Below are 19864 nucleotides of genomic sequence, written 5' to 3'. Positions count from 1 at the left end.
TCTTGGATCCCAGAGCAGAAGTGATGGATAGATGCTAGACAATGAGAATGAGTGATGGGAGTGGGCAGGAGGGAGGAGACAAGGGACTGGGCAATGTCAAGTTAGGAGGGCAGAGAGGGGAGGAAGAGGGAGCAGATGGCTGGGCAAGAAGGGGTGGAGTAAAGACATTTTTGATCCTTCTCTTATCAGGTCACTGGCATTGTTTGAAGCTGATGCTTCACACTGTGGACGTTGAGCTCCTGATCCTTATATGCTCTGATGCAACGGTGATATTGCCATGAAAGGCTGGCTGCATTGGATTGATTCATTTCGACTGTCTGCTGATGAGCTAAAGTTAAGCTACAAACAAAACTAAAGATAAGTGCTTTCTACTATACCAGATGGTTTTGTTAAGAACATAGATTTGCCACTGCTGGGTCAGACCATGGTACATCGTGCCCAGCAGTCCACTCAAGAGCGGCGCCTTAGGTTAAAGACCAGTGCCCTATTTGAGTCTAGCCTTACCTGCGTATGTTCTGTTCACACCAGGAACTTATCCAACCTTTTCTTGAATACCTGAAGGGTGCGTTCCCTACAACAGCCTCTGGAAGAGAGTTCCATATTTCTACCACTCTCTGGGGTGAAGAACTTCCTTATCCCCTTTTAACTTATAGCGAGTGCCCCCTCGTTCTCTTCACCTTGGAGAGAGGTGAACAATCTCTCTTTCTCTAAGTAGTCAATTCTCTTCAATATCTTGAATGTTTCGATCATGTCCCCTCTCATTCTCCTCTTTTCAAGGGAGAAGAGGCCCAGTTTCTCTAGCCTCTCATTGTACGGCAACTCTTTCAGTCCCTTAAACCATTTTGTTGCTCTTCCCTGGACGCTTTCGAGTAGTACTATGTCCTTTTCATGTACAAGCGACCAGTGTTGGACGCTGTATTCCAGGTGGGGGCGTACCATGGCCCAGTACAATGCATGATAAACCTTCTCAGATCTGTTTGTGATCCCTTCTTAATCATTCCTAGCATTCTGTTTGCGTTTTTTGCTGCCGCCAAAGCCGCATTGTGTTGGATGGTTTCATTGACTTGTCTACATGTACTCCCAAGTCTCTTTCCTGGGGGCTCTCTCCAAGTATAGCACCGGACATCCTGTATTTTTGCATATGACATGCATTATCTTGCACTTATGCATGTTGAACCTCATTTGCCATTTCGCAGCCCATTCCTAGAGTGTGTTTATGTCTCGTTATAAGTCTTCGCAATCCTTCTGTGTCCTCACTATTCTGAATAACTTTGTATCGTCCGCAAATTTAAATCACCTCACTCGTCATGCCAATTTCTAGGTCGTTTATAAATATGTTGAAGAGCATAGGCTGAGCACTGAACCCCTGCGGCACTCCACTCGTGACGCTTGTCCATTTACCCCCACTCTCTGTTTCCTATACGCCAACCAGTTCTTAATCTACGTGAGAATATCACCCTCGATTCCATGGCTCGCAATTTTTCAAATTAGACGTTCATGTGGGATCTTGTTGAATGCCTTCTGAAAATCTAGATAGACGATGTCGACTGGGTCACCCTTGTCTATCTACCTATTTACTCCCTCAAAGAAGTGCAGTAAGTTTGTCAAGCAAGATCTTCCTTTGATGAAGCCGTGCTGGCCAGTCCTCATCAGTTTGTCCCCATCAAGGTGATCAATGATGCGGTCCTTTTCAGTGCCTCTACCTGTTTAAAGCTTTTGGACTATGGATTTCACAAATTTTTTCTGAAAGTGGATATGAAAGAGAACGTTAAGTAAGTGTTTGTTGCCATTAAACACTGGTGTGTGACTGGAAAGGAAAATATAAAAACAGGGAGGTTTTTCAGCCGATGATTGATAAGAAATTATTTTTTTTTTTCTGACCCCCTAATCTCAGACTTTCCTACCCTGCTAAAGAAAGGTATCAGAATATGCATATATACCTATTTTGCTTTAAAATCATCTCACAAACCCCCTTCTCTACCCATTGTGGCTCTTTGTAAATTTTGGGGCAAACATTTTAGGATAAAATGACTCTGCTTTAAAAAGGTTGCTGACCCCTGGTCTAAATATTTCTGAATCAAAATTTCAACTTCATGGTCAGCATTTCTTGTAACATCAGACCTGCTATCCAGAGATGGACAGCTGCCATTATCTGGATAACGGTGATATTTTATCGCTAATTGGATAACATGATTTTTCTGTCCTAACCTTGTTGGCAGCAGTTTAAGTATCCACGCAAATCAGAGAACTTTGCCTGCGCTCTGTCCCACCCTAGCACGCTGTGTAATGATTTTCAGCAAAACAAACCAAGTAGCTGCCTCCGGATAAGTGCATTTTTATCGGCCTTTGAAGTTTAACTCAAGCTCATTTTCTAAAGGAAATTAGTCCATAGTTTCTCTGGAGCTGGAAGGTTTGTGCTATAAAGTCTGAATTTAATTTAAGTATAAATTTTTAACTGCTTTTTGGGAACTGCTGCCCAAGGCAGTATATATCAAAGTTCAATAAACACACAATAAAAGTGGGATTAGGTAATGCTACAAAGTTCAAACAATAAAGCAGAAATAATTATGTACAATTTACAAAATCTAAAACAGCTCCGTCAAGAGATAAAACGCAATCCAGGAAAGATGCCAGCAAAAATCTAATGCTCAGAACAATGTGATAGGGTAAAAATACTGGATAAAAGATAATCGCGCTGAAATCTTATGTCAAGCTTTCTACTCTTTGGAAAGTGAATAGCTTGAACATGGAATTTCGTTGGCCCTACGGCCCTTGACATGGGGTAAAGTCATGATAGAAAGGCTCCACCAACGTCCTGATGTGGAGCACCATGGCACTGTGTTTTATTGTTCCCAGATGGTTTGTATTCGACTTTTGTTTTTTCTAGTTCAAAAATAAAAAGAAATATAAATCTAATCAGCACAGCATTTCATGTGAAGCTGATCCATGCGAGCGAGCGTGCACAAGGATTTGGAAATCAAATCCTCCAAATTCCATGTGTCCCATGCTCATCTCTTCTTCCCCCCATTAAATCTAAGGCTTTATAAAAATTCAGTGCAAAAGGGATGACAAGTTCATCACCTTTGAAAAACAACCTCCCCTCAATCTCGTCATATTACCTGGTTCTTCACCTAACAAATCACTTCTATTCTATGCTGGTTTGATTGATAACTTTCCTGCACAGAGTTTATGAAGGGGTGCAGAAAAGTTCTCAGCCCAACCAAGCAACTTCCTAAATTCTGAGCGTTATTTTGCTACTGGAGCTGAAAAGAATCTTAAGTGCTAATTTGCAGAAACGAAATTCTGTGTTTTGACATTGTTTCTGATCATTGATTGAGCCATATCCACGTCATTCTCATCAGCACCCTGTCGTAACAGCCCTATGACAGAAGCCTTCAGCTGATGAGATGTGAAATATTCCTACTGTACTTCTCAATATCTGAAGCCATGTGAAAGACTATTCTTGCCAACATACAATACAAGCATCACAGTTCTTATGTGGTATTAGAAATGTTGTGTACTGTAAGTCTAATCTGATTGGTGAGAGACGAATGAAACGACAGGCACCTAAGTGGGGCCCTTTCAAATAAAGATTAGTTAAATAAGCACAGAATGGAAAAAGTGCCTTTGGAATTATTATTTCAGCATTTATATTCCGCTGAGCCAAGGCTCTGAACATTAAACACATCCAGATACGAGTTTCTGCAGTTGAGCAAGCACTGGGAGACAGAGAGATTGGGTGAGTGTCAGTGGCAGAGGCAAGCTTCATTAGTCTAACCTCCTTCTAATCTTCTACTGTTCCCACAGGAGGCAGAGGGAGATCCAGGGACAAACAATGACCTGCATATTTGTTAGACGGATGGCAAAGCTTCCAGGCAGACATCATTAATAAGGTAAAATAGGGCACAGATTTTAAGAGGACGCCTATCTGATAACGACAAAAGGCACAGACTTCAAGTCTGTGTTAAAGAGGCCCAGGCACATGTGTGACTTTATAAAAGGGCCTCCCAGAAATAGCCCCAACTGCACACAAAAGTCAACGCACACAATTTTACCTGCTCCAAAGCTGGTGCAAAATTCATATATGCACTCTATTCATGCCTGTGCTCCCTGTATGTGTTTGAATGTCTGTTCTATGCATATGTGTTCTCGGTGCATGTCTGTTTTCTATGCATGTGTGTGAATGCCTGTGTTCTGTCTGTGTTCTATGCATGTCTGTGTTCTAAGTATGTGTGTTCTCTATGCATATACTGTATGTTCCATGCATGTGTGTAAAAGTGTTCTATGCATGTCTGTTCTCTATTCATGTCTGTGCTCCATGCATGTGTGTTCTCTATGCATGCCTGTGTTTGAAAGTCTGTTCTATGCATATATTTTCTCAGTGCATGTCTGTACTCCATGCAGCTTTGATTATATACAGCAAGAGTGTAATTTTATAAACAACAAAACTGGTAAATGACAAGTATCCCCCAAAACGCAGGCAGTAGGGAGTGTAACTGTATTGCCTAGCCAAGTAACCTCCAGTAGCAGCAGTATGAAACGTGACCATCCTTGCAGCTACTGCACACAGATATGACTGATGTGGTAAATTGCTCTAGGAAAACATAAAAGGACAGCTATAGGCAAGTCCTGTAAATCATCAGTAAAAAAGCAAATGAACTGACGAATACCCTGCTTCAGTCAGATAATAATTTGCATCTAGAGCTTAATTTGATAAGAAGGCACGAGGAGAGTCATACAGACAGCCTGGACCTTGTGTGTGTGAGTGTGTGGGGTGGGGGGTAATAAATCTGGAATTAGTTTTTAGGTAGATGGAGCAGGGCCACAGCTGTAGTCTGCCAGAATTTTCTCTCTCTCATGACGTTATTTATGGAAGTATTTGTTCTGTTCTCAGGGAGAAAAGAACAAAATCAGTAAACAAAACTCAGCAGTAATGGAACAAATAGGAAAAGTAAAGAAGCCACCTCAAGGCCAAGTGCTCAGAAACCGTGGAAAAGGCAAAGTTGCAAAAATAAAATATGAACATTTACAGCTGTTTCTGCATTCTGCACATCTGCTTCGTGCCAAATTGCAATAAACCAAAGCCCAGCAGAAGTTTGAACCTCACAGAGACTCAAATAATATCCTAATTTGATTCAATTTCACCATTTAGAAACAGAGATGTGCAGAGCAGAGTGATACCAGCCCCAATCCTCATCAATATTTAAGAAATCTTGACCGATGCCAGTCACTAGACCCACAAAAACAAACACCCTCTGTAGCCAGCAGTTAGAGCTATTTGGGGTGGCAACAGGGAGGCATATAGGATGCCAGAAACTATGCAAAATGAAAACCTGGAATATGTCTCTTCTCAGGAACCTTTAAGTCTGTAAAGCTATGACGACACACTGCTATACGTCAACATGAACGAGTGCTGGGAATACTGCATCCTTGCAACCTCCTCACACTCACTTGGTTTTTTGCATGTAGTCTACAGTAATATTTCATTGTTGGGCCTGTCTGAATCAGTTTCAGGCCATGCAAAATGGCACAGACAAACGGCAGATTGGCTGCCCGCGAGTGGACATATCATGTTTAAATTAGTGTTAATTGGGTTTCAAATTCTGTATGAGATTTGAATCATTTTATTAAGTTTCATGAATTATTCTAGCATGGAGCTGTCATCTGCAAAAGAATATCGGTTGTTGACACCAGATGTAAAACAAGTTCAGAATTGCACCCCTCTCCCCACAGAAAGGTTTGAGAAACCTTTGGAAGGGTGGCTTCATTTTAGCTGATTAAAGAGCTTTTGGGTGGTAGTGCAAATGTGAACAACACGAAGAAAGATCTGGCGAAGCTTGAAGAATGGTCTGAAATTTGGCAGCTAAAATTTAATGCTAAGAAATGTAATTTCATGCATTTGGGCTGCAAAAACCAGAAGAAACGGTGCAGTTTAGGGGATGAAGAACTTATGTGCACAACAGAAAAGCGGGACTTGGGTGGGATTGTAAGCGATGATCTTAAGGTGGCCAAACAGGTTGAAAAGGTGATAATGAAAGCTAGAAGGATGCTAGGTTGCATAGGGAGAGGTATGGCCAGAAGGAAAAAGGAGGTACTGATGCCGTTGCATAAGACCTCATTTAGAATATTGTGTACAATTCTGGAAGCGACACCTTCAAAAAGATATTTTTAAAAATGGAGTCGGTCCAGAGGAATGCTACTAAAATGGCGTGTGGTCTTCATGATAAGGCGTATGGAGACAGAAAGATCTGAATCTGTATACTTTGAAGGAAAGGCAGGAGAGGAAGATATGATAAAGTCGTTTAAATACCTACTTAATATAAATGTGCATGAGTGGAGTCTCTTTCATGTGAAAGGGTGGTAGATACGTGGAACAGTCTCCCAGAAGAGGTGGTGGAGACAGAGACTGTGTCTTAATTCAAGAGGGCTTGGGATAGGCACGTGGGATCTCTCAGAGAGAGGAAGAGATAATGGTTACTATGGATGGGCAGACTAGATGGGCCATTTGGCCTTTATCTGCCATCATGTTTCTATGTTTCTAATGTCCTGTCTAAACTGTGTCTTCCACATTCAATCATTCTTTTTTGTGACCAACTTAGAACTGAAAGGTTAGATAGAATATAGACCCTAGGATTAAATTATTAAATTAATTTACTTCGATAAGGACTAAAGGATGCTCCATGAACCTAATAGTGGTTGTTGTTAGGTGCTCATGTTCGAGTCCTAGCGACTTGATGAATTATGGATCTAAAAAGAAATCAGTTTTGTGCTAGTCCGGAAAACTCCTCCAGCATCACCCCCATCAGTCAAATGGGTTTAGAGGTATTTTTTCTGCCCCCCTAGGGATTCTGACTCTTGTGCCTGGATTACAAGACCTCATGGGATCATGAATGAAGAATGGAAGCGAAGAGGTAACCTTACTCTGCTCACACATATGAACAGCTTTTTTTTAAGTGAAAAAGAAGCGTTTTTACATTGGAAAAGATTTTGATATTTGGAAATACGTAGAAACCAATGCCATTGCTACAGAAAACTTCAATGTTATCTCCATGCTAACTTCACCCTTTCTTCCGACACTGAAGCATAAATCCCATTTCTATTATTTCAAAGAAAGTTACAAAGCAGTGAACCTTTCCTGCACATTCATAAAGGAGCTCTTTCAGGTTCTCCTCTATTTGATCATCCGCTGACCTTCATGAGACATTGTGCTTGCATTTCTCATTGAACAGATTTTCTCTGTGCCATTCTATGCTATATTTTCCCCTTCAGATAGCAAAACATAATTAACTTTTTTAGGTTGCTAAAGACATGGAGCTTGCTTCTTCATTAGGAGCTCAGGAATGGACCTGAACGGACATGAACGGTCCATCCAAATACATGATTAAAATAACTTGTCTCTTCTTTGATATTTCTGGGTCGTAGACTGTAAAGTCCACTTGGTATTGTCCTAGGTTCCAAATGCTGAAATTGCCGTCCAAGCTCATTCCAGTCTGTCCAACCATCCTGCTTGCAGGATATCTACCATAAAGTCTGGCCAGTAACATCCTCAGGTTCCAAGTTAGTGGAATTCCCATTGATGCCCTCCCCAGTCCATCCTACACCAAATCACCGCATATAGGACAGAGACCGTGCAAGTCTGCCTTAGTTCTTTAATTTACATCCTTAGTTTTCTAATTAGAGATCCTCTATTTTTATCCCATGCATTTTTTAATTCCATCACCGTTTTCCTTTCTACCACTTCCCTCGGGAGGGCATTCCAGGCATCTACCACCCTCTTCGTGAAGAAGAATTTCCTTACATTGCTCCTAAGTCTTCTTCCCTGCAGCCTCAAATCATGCCCTCTAGTTTAACATTTTTTCTTCTCTGGAAAAGATTTGGTTCTATATTAATACCTTTGAAGTATTTAAACGTCTGCATCTTATCTCCCCTATCGCTCCTCTCCTCCGGAGTATACATATTTAGGTCTTCCAGTCTCTTCTCATACTTCTTTTTGTTCAAACCCCTTACCATTTTTGTCGCCTTCCTCTGGACCACTTCAAGTCTTTTTATATGCTTCACCAGATACGGCCTCCAAAACTGAACACAATACTCCAAGTGCGGCCTCACCAACGACCTATACAGGGGCATCAACGCCTCCCTTCTTCTGTTGGTTATTCCTCTTTCTATACAGCCTAGCGTCCTTTAGATCCTCAGGCACAATCACCCTAAGGTCCCTCTATCCATCAGTGCTTATCAGCCTCTCACCTCCCAGATTCACATTTACTCAGATACTCAAACTCAACTTTAACATAATTCAAACATGACTTTTTTTCTTTTAAATGTAGCTTGCCCCCTGATGTGGTGAGGCTGAAGACAAACCCAGGGGTGGGTACACAAGTTATTTGTTAGTGTCTGTGACTATAAAATCAAAACCTCCTTGTGGACAGGCATAAGAAACACACGCCAACAAACTGCCTGAGGGAAGCTGATATGAATCGGAATAAACCTCTAATTTAGCTGACATAAGAACATAAGAATAGCCTTACTGGGTCAAACCAATGGTCCATCTAGCCCAGTAGCCTGTCCTCATGGTGGCTAATCCAGGTCACCAGTGCCTGGCAAAAGCTCAGGTAGTAGCATCCAGAGGTGCCCCAAAATATACAGTTACAGAGCATTAAAAATATTTGGGCACCTCATCTGGCAAAATGGCACCCATGACCCCTAGCTGTAGACTCATACTATTACTGCTAGGGGTCAGTCTTTTCTATAAGGGCAACTTCATATCCAAGGGATGGGCATTTTAGGGGGCTGAGAGGATCAGGAGATGTGAACATTGTGGCAAAGGAGAATCAGGAGGAAGACCTAGCCACAGTAGCAGCTTCTTTGCAGATGCACTACAGGAATATCCACGTCACATCCAGTTCCCGACTCCTACACATGGGCTGGTTTTAACTGGTAGTAGATGTTAGCACAGGTCCATAGTAAAGAGTAGTTGCTTAATTCAGCTCAGGAAAAGAACCCCTAAATCCAGTAAAGACACTCAAGAGTGCAGCCAGAGCTCTCTACATATCCCAACCTGCACTGTCTCCAGCCCTCCAGCAGTCTGCTGAATAAAACACCGTCAGTTCATTTACTAAATATAAACTGAAGAACATATGGTAAGATCTCTCTTGAGTAAACAAGAGTCAAGTCAGCCACCTGCAAGTTGCCATTTGAGGAATGGAATTAAGCCATGCTTCCCCCAAGCTCTTCCTTCAGTCCCGCTTATTACAGTCGCATTAAAACGATAACCTAATTCCGCTCAATTTATAGCAGCAGTAGGTTAAAAAAAACAGACGCACATTCAGTGCTATTATGTACATAAGAAACAACAGTGATATACGGAAAAGGCGGGCATCATGTCTGCCATAACGCTGCCTCCACTCTAAACATATAAAGGCCAATTCTAACACATGCATGTATTTATGTGCGCCGTAGGCTGAGATAACTGGCATTTGCATGCATGTGCGCATTATGCCGTATTCCATAATCTAGTGCTTGTCACTGCAATGGGGTGAACACATGGTTGGGACATGCATGTATAGATGTGATCTGTAGTGTTTAAGCACTCAACATTTTGCGCATATCTTTTAGTTTAAGCCCGTATTTTATTTATTTATTCAATTTTCTATACTATTCTCCCAGGAGAACTCAGAACGGTTTACATGAATTTATTCAGGTACTCAAGCATATTTCCCCGTCTGTCCTCACAATTTATCTAATGTACCTGGGGCAATGGAGGGATTAAGTGACTTGCCCAGGGTCACAGCAAGCAGCGTTGGTTTGAACCCACAACTCCAGGGTGCTGAGATTAGAGCTCTAATCTCTGCACCACACTCTAGAATGGCATCTGTGCACACAGTACCCACAACACTATTGGCTAGTTATAGAATTAAACCCATAGTAGGAGCTAGAGAGACTTTCAGTGGCACTAGCTAGCTAGCACTACTGAAAATGCAGAGAATGGAAGCATATATATTTTGCTCAATCTACAAGTGGCCCCTCTTTTAAGGCGCTTCAGGGCCACATATTACTACGGCAACTGATCCATTATAGTTCATTGGCATTAGCACTGCTTGCATTTACATATCTGTGCTTAGACCTGGCATAACTATGAGCAGTTTAAATACAGTATTCTGAAAGTTAGGCTTGAAAGTGGGAGCCACTCCCAAGCCCCCCATAATCCATCCATGCTCTACCTATGACCCTCCCATGTAGGGATACCATATGACTTCAGAAAAAGGAGGACAGATTGAGACGTCTGGATTTTATATGTGTTGCTCTCAATCCGTCCCTACTCCCATGCCCCACCCATGCAGGTTTACAGATTTATTTAACTTAATATATCACCTCATTACAAAAGCAATCTAAGCAGTTTACAATTTAAAAATATATGCCACAAATAGAGAGAAAATGAACTCCATAAAACAAACAGAAAACCCCTCCCAAGCCCTGCCAAAGCTTCTCCCCTTACAGCCACACCCAAAGTCACTTCCACGCACCCTTACAGCATTTAGTCACTTTGCTGCCACTTGTGCCTGCAGATGTACATCGGAAAGATTTGATAAGAGGAAACGTCATCTCTTAGTGTCTCTTGTTGTTGCTGCAGCGTTTGATACTCTTGGAACGCTTGCGTGGTTTTGTTCATTTCTAGCTTTTGTGTGACTGGCAGGAGTGTACGATCAGTTTTTCCTTTGAATTGTGGGGTTCCCAGATTCTTCCCTATCAGCGATGCTACTTGTTTATGGCGGCACCAATTGATAAATTATTTTTGGACTTGGAAGTTCAATATCGATGCAGATGACCTGCAATTTTTTTTAATGCCTGTTGATTGTGTTCAGGTTTATCAACTATTGTCTTCTTATTTTAATGCCATTGTGACTTGGATGTCAATGAATTGCTTCGTCTAAATGTTTCTAAAATGAAAATTTTGTGGTTATTGACTTCTGGAATCCTGGATGCCCCTTCGCATTTTGTGTATGATGGGCTATTGATCCCTTTTGGCAGGAGATCAAAGATTTGGGGGGTGTTGTTGGATTCCTCCTTAACGTTTTGGGGTCATTTTGCTTCAGTAGTTAGGATGATGGTACTGAAATTACGTGATTTGCTCTCTTCGGACAACTTTTGGCAAGTTATGCAGTGTTTTGTGTTACCACATTTGGACTATTGTAATGTTCTTTTTTGTGGATTTCTAAAAAAGCATTAAGGGTGTTGCAAGTAGCCCAGAATGTGGAGGCTAGAGTGATCGGAGGTGAACATGTAACTCCTTTGCTGGCTAAGTTGCATGGGCTGCCAGTGTCTTGGAGAATTTAGTTTAAGATCCTGGTGTCAGTATTTAAGGCCATACAGCAAACCCTATCAAAAGCAGTGGCTAATTGTACAGCATGTACCTTCCCGTTCCTTGCGGTCTGAGTTCAAGTAACTACTGAAAGTGCCTTCGTTACAATTTATTGCTAAGGCTAATCTTCATTCTCCTGCTTTCAGCATGGTGGGTCTACTTTTGTGGATCGCCTGCCCAGGCAATAAGAACATAAGAATAGCCTTACTGGGTCAGACCAATGGTCCATCAAGCCCAGTAGCCTGTTCTCAGAGTGGCCAATCCAGGTCACTAGTACCTGGCCAAAACCCAAGGTGTAGCAATATTCCATGCTACTGATGCAGGACAAGTAATGGCTTCCCCCATGTCTCTCTCAATAACAGACTATGGACATTTCCTCCAGGAACTTGTCCAAACCTTTCTTAAAATCAGTTACGCTATCTGCTCTTACCACAACCTCTGGAAATGCGTTCCAGAGCTTAACTATTCTCTGAATGAAAAGAAATTTCCTCCTATTGGTTTTAAGAGTATTTCCCTGTAACTTCATCAAGTGTCCCCATGTCTTTGTAATTTTTGACGGAGTGAAAAATCAATCCACTTGTACCCATTCTACTCCACTCAGGATTTTGTAGACTTCAATCATGTCTCCCCTCAGCCGTCTCTTTTCCAAACTGAAGAGCCCTAACCGTTCATTATCTTTCCATAAGTGTTTGAAGGCTCATTGTTTTCAGGAGGCCTTTGTTAATTTGTGAAGTGAGGAAATTATGATTGCTGTATTAGTTCATTGAAGAAGTTTGAAAGTGCATTGCTATTCGATTGATTTTACCTATGATGTGATAGCATTGATGCATTAGGTTGTTTGTCTAATCATGCTTATGTGTGTATCATGTAACCTGTATAGATTTTTGTTATATGCAGGATATAAATGTTTAAAATAAATAAATAAATGACAAGAGTGCAAGTTTTCTGTACATCTTCACACACCTAGAGAACACAAATGCAGGTGTCCAGTTGCCCTTCACATGTATAAATCATTTGAATATGAACCCATTGACTCCATATTAACGTAGAACAAAATCTTTTCCAGAGAAAGGAAAATGGTAAAATCAGAGGACATAATTTGAGGTTGAGGGGTGGTAGATTCAAAGGCAATGTTAGGAAATTCTACTTTACGGAGAGGGTAGTGGATGCCTGGAATGCGCTCCCGAGAGAGGTGGTGAAGAGTAAAACTGTGACTGAGTTCAAAGAAGTGTGGGATGAACACAGAGGATTTAGAATCAGAAAATAATATTAAATATTGAACTAGGCCAGTACTGGGCAGACTTGCACGGTCTGTGTCTGTATATGGCCTTTTGGTGGAGGATGGGCTGGGGAGGGCTTCAATGGCTGGGAGGGTGTAGATGGGCTGGACTAGGTTTTAACGGAGATTTCGGCAGTAGGAACCCAAGCACAGTAAGGAGTAGAGCTTTGGATTCTTGCCCAGAAATAGCTAAGAAGAAAAAATTAAAAATTTAAATTGAATCAAGTTGGGCAGACTGGATGGACCATTCGGGTCTTTATCTGCCGTCATCTACTATGTTACTATATCAGGCTCTATCAAATACACAGTCTCCAGTCTTGTTGAAAATAGGTCTGGCAGCTAAAGATTCAGTCTGGCTCCAGGCGGAAGGATGGGAATGCTGCACTTACCTTCAATTGTCGCTCTCTTAGGCAGAATGGTGATTGCTCCTTCAGCTACCTTTTCATAAACGCTTAATGGGTTCAGCTTGGATCCCCAGCTATCTGATCCCACCCAGAGGAAGTGACCCACCTGGTTGGCACGTTTTACTGCAGCGAGAATCTGTCTGAAGAAAGAACATCAAATGCAGGGGTAAATTCATACTGATAAGGAAGAGATATTTGGTGCAGTGCAGAATCTACAGAGAAAGAACATTAAGGTAAGTTACTGTTTGTAAAAACCTTTGGCTGCTATATGAATTGGATTTACTGATGTCACATTATTTATATTTCACGCTCAGGCTGTGTTTTCTTTTGAACTGAAGTAATCAGTTGTGCAATATCAGTTATTCAATTGAACTGACCATAAGTGAACATACCCTGAGATTCTGCTCTGTTGTCACTCTACAGTAATTAGAGCAATAAAAGGACCCGTTCTCAGGCCATAGACTCGGTTTATTTTACTACTGAATCTGTTATTTGTAACTGTTTATTTTGTTTAATTATGTTAGAAAAATTCTAGCCTGGGCTTCCTGAACAGCTTATGAAAGTGATGTTATGTATTTATTTATTGGGATGCAAGTTGTTTATTCCTCCTGGAAGTTCAGTGTTCTTTGAGACCCAGAAGGGGCCATGACAAGAGATGTTTGCATCAATGGCTCCTAAGTCTGGCACATTTTCTTGACAAGGTGATGGCATTAATCATGTACACTTCTATCATGTGCTCTTACCACAACCTCTGGAAATGCGTTCCAGAGCTTAACTATTCTCTGAATGAAAAGAAATTTCCTCCTATTGGTTTTAAGAGTATTTCCCTGTAACTTCATCAAGTGTCCCCTAGTCTTTGTAATTTTTGACGGAGTGAAAAATCGATCCACTTGTACCCGTTCTACTCCACTCAGGATTTTGTAGACTTCAATCATGTCTCCCCTCAGCCGTCTCCTTTCCAAGCTGAAGAGCCCTAACCTTTTTAGTCTTTCCTCATACAAGAGGAGTTCCATACCCTTTATCATCTTAGTCGCTCTTCTTTGGAACCTTTTCTAGCGCCACTATATCTTTCTTGATATATCTATCTTTTGCAAGTTTCTCTTCATATTCTTTCTTAGCTGTCTTTATCAATGCTTTGCATCTAACTTGCCAATGCTTGTGTTTCTTCATTCAGATTCTTTTTCCATTCTTTAAAGGATTTTTTGGGGCTCTAATAGCCCTTTTCACTTCACCTCCCATCCACGAAGTAATGGAATTAAATAACAGAGGAGGATGGGGGAAAATGAGAGCTGGAGAGTCTCTCTTGTATGCACAGTCTGGCTTCTTGGCAGTTCCATTTAATTTTCTCTCGATGTTTCTATTTTCAGTATGTGGTCATTTATCAGTATGCTGCAAGTGTGATAAAGGCGAGGTATTTTCTTAGTACTGAATGTCTGTGTAGGATTCATCTAAGAACATAAGAATAGCCTTACTGGGTCAGATCAATAATCCATCAAGTCCAGTAGAGCATTCTCACGGTGGGCAATCCAGGTCCCTAGTACCTGGCCATAACCCAAAAAGAGTAGCAACATTCCATGCTTCCCCCATGTCTGTACTAATGTAGCCTGTGTACTTTTCTCAATAGGTGTTTTGAGCTACTATCACTGCCTTTTCCTAGGTAGGCCCTTTTGTGACTCCTGGAAGTTAAGAGCTATTATGGAGTCACTTTTGTAAGGTTTTCTCTTACTTTACAATATACCTAGTCCATGATTTTAGATTTGGATTTAGCTCACGTCTTCCTCAATAGTAGCTCAAGATGAATTACATTGAGTTATAGTAAATATTTTCATTTACCTAGAGGGTTTACAGTCTAAGTTTGTAGCTGGGGCAACAGAGAGTTAAACGCTGCTCTATTATGTTCAGAGATTACATATTCCAGAAATGTTTTCTACTTCCACAATAAACCAAAGGTCAGAAGATGTGAAGTCTAGTGGCCATTTGACAATGTACTAAAGAAGCAATAGGATTTCTGCTGAAAATCATTGTTCACATGGTGTCAAAGTACCTACATACATATTCTGTTTAATAAGTTATATTATTGTGGTGCATTCTGTTGATTTTTTGTCACATAATTCCCTGGAGTGAATTCAGTATGAGGATTATCAATAGTGCTGGGAGGGGGGGGGAAATCAGCTGCCAGAGCAACACAAAGAAGGCTCCTTCCCTACTTTGAACAAAACTGCCCGCCACTGTCCCTTTATAGGTGACACAGTATTGCCCAACTCCCATAGCCACCCCTGAAGGATATTATTTTGCCCACCCCAGGCCCACCCCACTTTAGCCTTCTCAAATATTGGAGTTGCCGACCACCTGGGTCTTAGCAGTAAAACTGGCAACAACCAGCCAGAGCATTTCTCAGTCTTATGCACCTGTTTCCTTCCCACTGAAGAGCATCTTCAATTAAATGTGTTGCATTTCACAAGAAAGTAAATATTTGGCTTTGTGTGAAATGTTATTAATGGAGTTTTTGTAGCAATACTAGCTAACACCCAGTGAGATTCTCCAGAATCTGACATCACCTGAAATGCCTTCCCCTCCTCTCATGTCTTCATTTGTTGCTCTCCTTTTCTGTCTCCTTTCTTCCTTTTAATATAAACCGCTTAGATATTTGCATTATTTGTGGCATCATAAATAAAAGCGAACTATGAATTATGAATTATACATGCCATTACTGTGTGCCTTTCTCTCAATCCCATCACACCCTTCTTTCTCTAAGATCTGTGTCAGTTCAGTCATCTTATCCTTAATCTCCCCACCTAACCTGACCCGAATACTCTGGTCCTCCCCATCTCTTAGGCTCCCACCTCTGAGATGCTTTCCAGCACCTTGGCAGCCGACATCTCCCTGTTCTTCCATGGACATACTCAGCAAGAGTTCTTATAAGGAGAGGCCTAGTGGTTAGGCTGCAGCGTGAGCATCCTGAGGTCACAGGTTCAAGCCCATCACTGCTCTTTGTGACCCTGGGCAAATCACTTAATACTCCATTACCACAGGTATGTTAGTCAGATTGTGAGACAACCAGGACAGATAAAGAGAAATACTTGAGTACCTGAATGTACCTGGTGTATAAATACTAAAATAAATAAATAAATAAACATTTTTGAAAGAATAAACAATCAAGTCATATTTACTCATTCTACACCACTCGGGATTGAGTAGGCCTCTTTCATGTCTCCCTTAGCCCTCAGCCAACACAGAGCTTTTTTTAAAAATACTAAGTGGTCACTTCCTGTCGCTTTTCCAAACTGAAGAACCGTAATCTCATAAGCCTTTCTTCATATAATGGAATGGAAGGAAGGAAGGGCTAAAGAGGTTAGGGCTCTTCAGCTTTTAAAAAAAAAAGATGGCTCGGGGGGGGGGGGGGGGATATAATTGAGGCCTACAAAATCCTGAGTGGTGTAGAATGGGTAAAAGTGATTCTGTTTTTTACTCTATCAATAATTACAAAGACCAGGGGACACTCAACAAGGTTATGTGGCAATGCCTTCAAAACAAATAGAAGAATGTTGTATTAACAGTTAGCTTAGCTGGTTTTAAAAAAGGTTTCGTCAAGTTCCTGGAGGAAAAGTCTTTTTTGTCTGCTATTCAGAAGCTATTTGTGTTCCTGGGATTGGCAGAAAGGAATTTTTTCACTCTTTATACCAGGTATTTGTGACCTGGATTGGCCACTGTTGGAAGAAGGATACTGGGCTAGATGGACCATCGATCTGACCCAGTAGGGCTTTTCTTTTGCTCTTATATTCTACTAAGTGCACCCCAACCCCCACCCCATCACTGTTAGCTTTGCATATTATATGTTGAGATGTTAATTCTGATTTGTATCTACTGTACTATTCATATGTGTTATTCTATCACCATGTAATCTTCCTTTGGGTTTAGGATAAAAGAAAGTAAAAGCTGTAGATAGTAATGGAGAAAATAAACGGATTAAATAGCTACGACTGACCTTATATCCTCATCATTAGCAAACAGGACGATGCCCCTGGCATTGGGTGTGGTCAGGAGCTGCTTGACAATTTTATCAAAATCTCCACTTGTATGCTCTTTTGGGATCTTCAATGACTGGGCAACGCACAGCCCACCTGTAAGAGAGACACAATAGCACAGTGAGGAGAGACCATAGTGATAGGACATAAGGGAGAGAGACCAGAGTCATAGGAAGGAGGGACCATGGTGACAGAGGTGGTAGAGACCAAAGTCACAGGACGAAGCAACAAGAGTAAAAGAAAGAAAAAGCCATGGAAAGGAGACTATGGTCAAAGAAAAGAGGTACCATGGTAACATAAGGAAAAGAGAACAGCGTCAAAGGAAGTAACCATAGTCATGATAATGGGAGACAATGGTCACAAGGGGAAAGTCCATAGTCACAGGGAAAATACCCAGGGTCACAAGGGGAGAGACTGTAGTTACAAGGGGGAAAGACCCCAGTCATAGGGAGGAGACACCACAATCACATGGTCACAGGGACAAACGACCACAGTCACAAGGCATAGACACCAGAGAGATAGAAATGAGAGACCACAGTCACAAGGGGGAGGATCTATGCACACAAGGGGGAAATGTTATAGTCACAAGGTGAAGGCATTGTATTCAGAGGGAGGAGTAAGGAGTGACCATGATCATAAGGGAGAAACACAGGAATGTCAGACCATGGTCACAAGTGGGAGGGACTATATTCACAAGAAGGAGAGACCATGGTCACATGGGAAGAAGTCACTGGGAGGAGAGGCCATAGTCCCAGAAAGGGGAGGGATCATAATCACAGGACATGTTTACAAGGGAAGGCCCATGGTCACAACAGGGAGAGACTATGAAAAGAAGAAGAAGGAAAGACCACAATCACAGGGAGAAAAGATCTTGGACACAAGAGAGAAGTGCAATCACAGGAAAGAGAATCCATGGTTACAAGGGAGAGAGACCAAAGTCACAGGAAGAGGTAACCACATTTACAAGGGGGACAGAGCACAATCAAGGGGAAGCGACTATGCTCTCAAGAGGGGGCCACAATCACAGGAGTGTGTGACCAGGGTCATAAGGGAGAGAGACCATGATTACAGTAACCACCGCTCTTCAAAACTGATCAAACACTGTGAGAAGCCATCAAAAAAAGCTTTTTTTAATCTGTTGACAGTTTGACATCTCATCTTTCTGTAGCCTCGCTTCTTTTTCACCTGACACATTTCCTATTTTGTTGTAAAGATAATTACCCTTAATATACTGTCTGAATAGAGCTGCTAATTCTAATATGAATCAAAATGTTCATTCTTCCCTGTCATTCTAAACTGTGTCCTTGCCGGCAGTTTATCATTTATCTGGACTTTGAAGACCTCCTTCTTTGACAAACAGCACCAGGTCACTCCCAGAGTGGCCACAGATCCCAACGTCATAGTCCCTCCACAAAGAAATTGCTGGCTGGAGTAAATAACTGAGTTTTCAATAATACCTTGGAGAAAAAGAAGAAAGCACTGCGTGCGGGTGTCGATTCATATCGTGCAAAGGAGGGCCCGGTATTACCAGTCTACGGTCATTCAGAGAATGAAGTGTGCAAGAAGTTGGATTGGAAACCTGTAAGGTTCGATAAATGGGATGTCGGAAGTCATCACCTGTCAAGATTTTGGTGTCCATTGCATTTCCTGGAGGGATTTTTTTCATAGCATTTCACTTTTTTTTAATCTTACAAAGGTTATAATTAAACTTTATAAGTGTCAGCCATTCTGATCTTGACTCACTTCGTATCTGATCTATTTTTTAGGCTTGCAGAATAGTTTCCTTAGTCCTGAAAGAATCCTTCCATTTGACCCTAGCTAACTATCGTTTCTAAAATTCTTGCAACTGTTATTTTCTTCTGCTACAATCTTATCTTCCTAAAACAAATTCTCTGAATCTGTGAGAGCATCACAGTGGAGAAAATCTTGATTCAGGCAAATCTCCAATTTCATTCTACGAGATTTAGCTGCTACATTTGACTTGGCTGACTATCAATTGTGTTTTATGATTTATTAGCTTATATTCGACCTTTATCCAAGGCAAACAACAAGATAACATACATAAATTCCAGAGTTTGGAAGAGATGGTCCTGTTCTGAATTGCTTTACCTCAATCCTTTCATTAAACGTAGCAAATGTTCGGAAGCCCAATAGGTATAAAATGATTCTCTTAGTATATAGCGCTCGCTAATTCTGTTAGTGCGCACTAAACTTCAGTCAAAGGGCCCCTTAAGAGTCCTTGTGAATTCAAGTTGATTTAAGATTTGATATGCCAGCCATAACAGTTCTTGGCATCGTCCCTTCCCAGGTGTTCCTTAAGACTCTGTCTTGGCCCCAGTATTATTGTATTCCTTTGGTCACAGTCATTTTCCAATGACACTTTATACGGACTGTGACCACCTGGTTCCGGTTTTGTAGGAGAAATTGCACACAGAGTCCAAAGTGTAGTTTTATTCCTCACAGCTTTGAATCACCATAAGTCCGGTTTCGGTTTCACTGGTTAAACAGTCCAAAGAAACCCCTTTTCCCCATCCACAGCCCAAGCACAGGACAGTCACCTTTAAACATGCAGGTTCAATTTACAGAGCTCCACTTTTAGGAGAAGAATCTCAAAACTTAAATATGTCTTTAACGTGCTCGCTAAACAGGTTCCAGCCGGTTCAGCGTGCATGTATTTTAATAGCGGATTATTAAAACGTCTCTGATACTGCCATGCAAATGTAGTACAACGAGGTCATTAATATTAAAAAGAGCACTCCGAGAGATTCTTTATCATCGCTGAGTGATTCCCTAACCTCAT

The 19864-nt window shown here is 41.4% G+C and overlaps 1 protein-coding gene across 8 annotated transcripts in view; it reads right to left on the bottom strand.

Moving 5' to 3' along the window:
* GRM7 (glutamate metabotropic receptor 7) overlaps positions 1 to 19864 on the bottom strand; it is a 430791-nt gene that overhangs the window by 200725 nt on the left and 210202 nt on the right. For all 8 annotated transcript variants that reach the window (XR_004537403.1, XR_004537404.1, XR_004537405.1 and 5 more), the window contains 2 exons: positions 17025 to 17160; positions 13025 to 13179 (listed from right to left, as the gene is read on the bottom strand). Coding sequence is in view for 3 of the 8 variants with exons in the window: in XM_033926677.1 (XP_033782568.1) it covers positions 13025 to 13179; positions 17025 to 17160 (291 nt within the window). In the remaining 5 variants the exon portion in view is untranslated. The remainder of the gene's footprint in view (positions 1 to 13024; positions 13180 to 17024; positions 17161 to 19864) is intronic.

This window comes from Geotrypetes seraphini, chromosome 17 (assembly GCF_902459505.1).
Source record: "Geotrypetes seraphini chromosome 17, aGeoSer1.1, whole genome shotgun sequence".
NCBI lineage: Eukaryota > Metazoa > Chordata > Amphibia > Gymnophiona > Dermophiidae > Geotrypetes > Geotrypetes seraphini.
The sequence above is the reverse complement of the archived record's forward strand: the minus strand, read 5'-3'. Positions and strand labels throughout refer to the sequence as shown.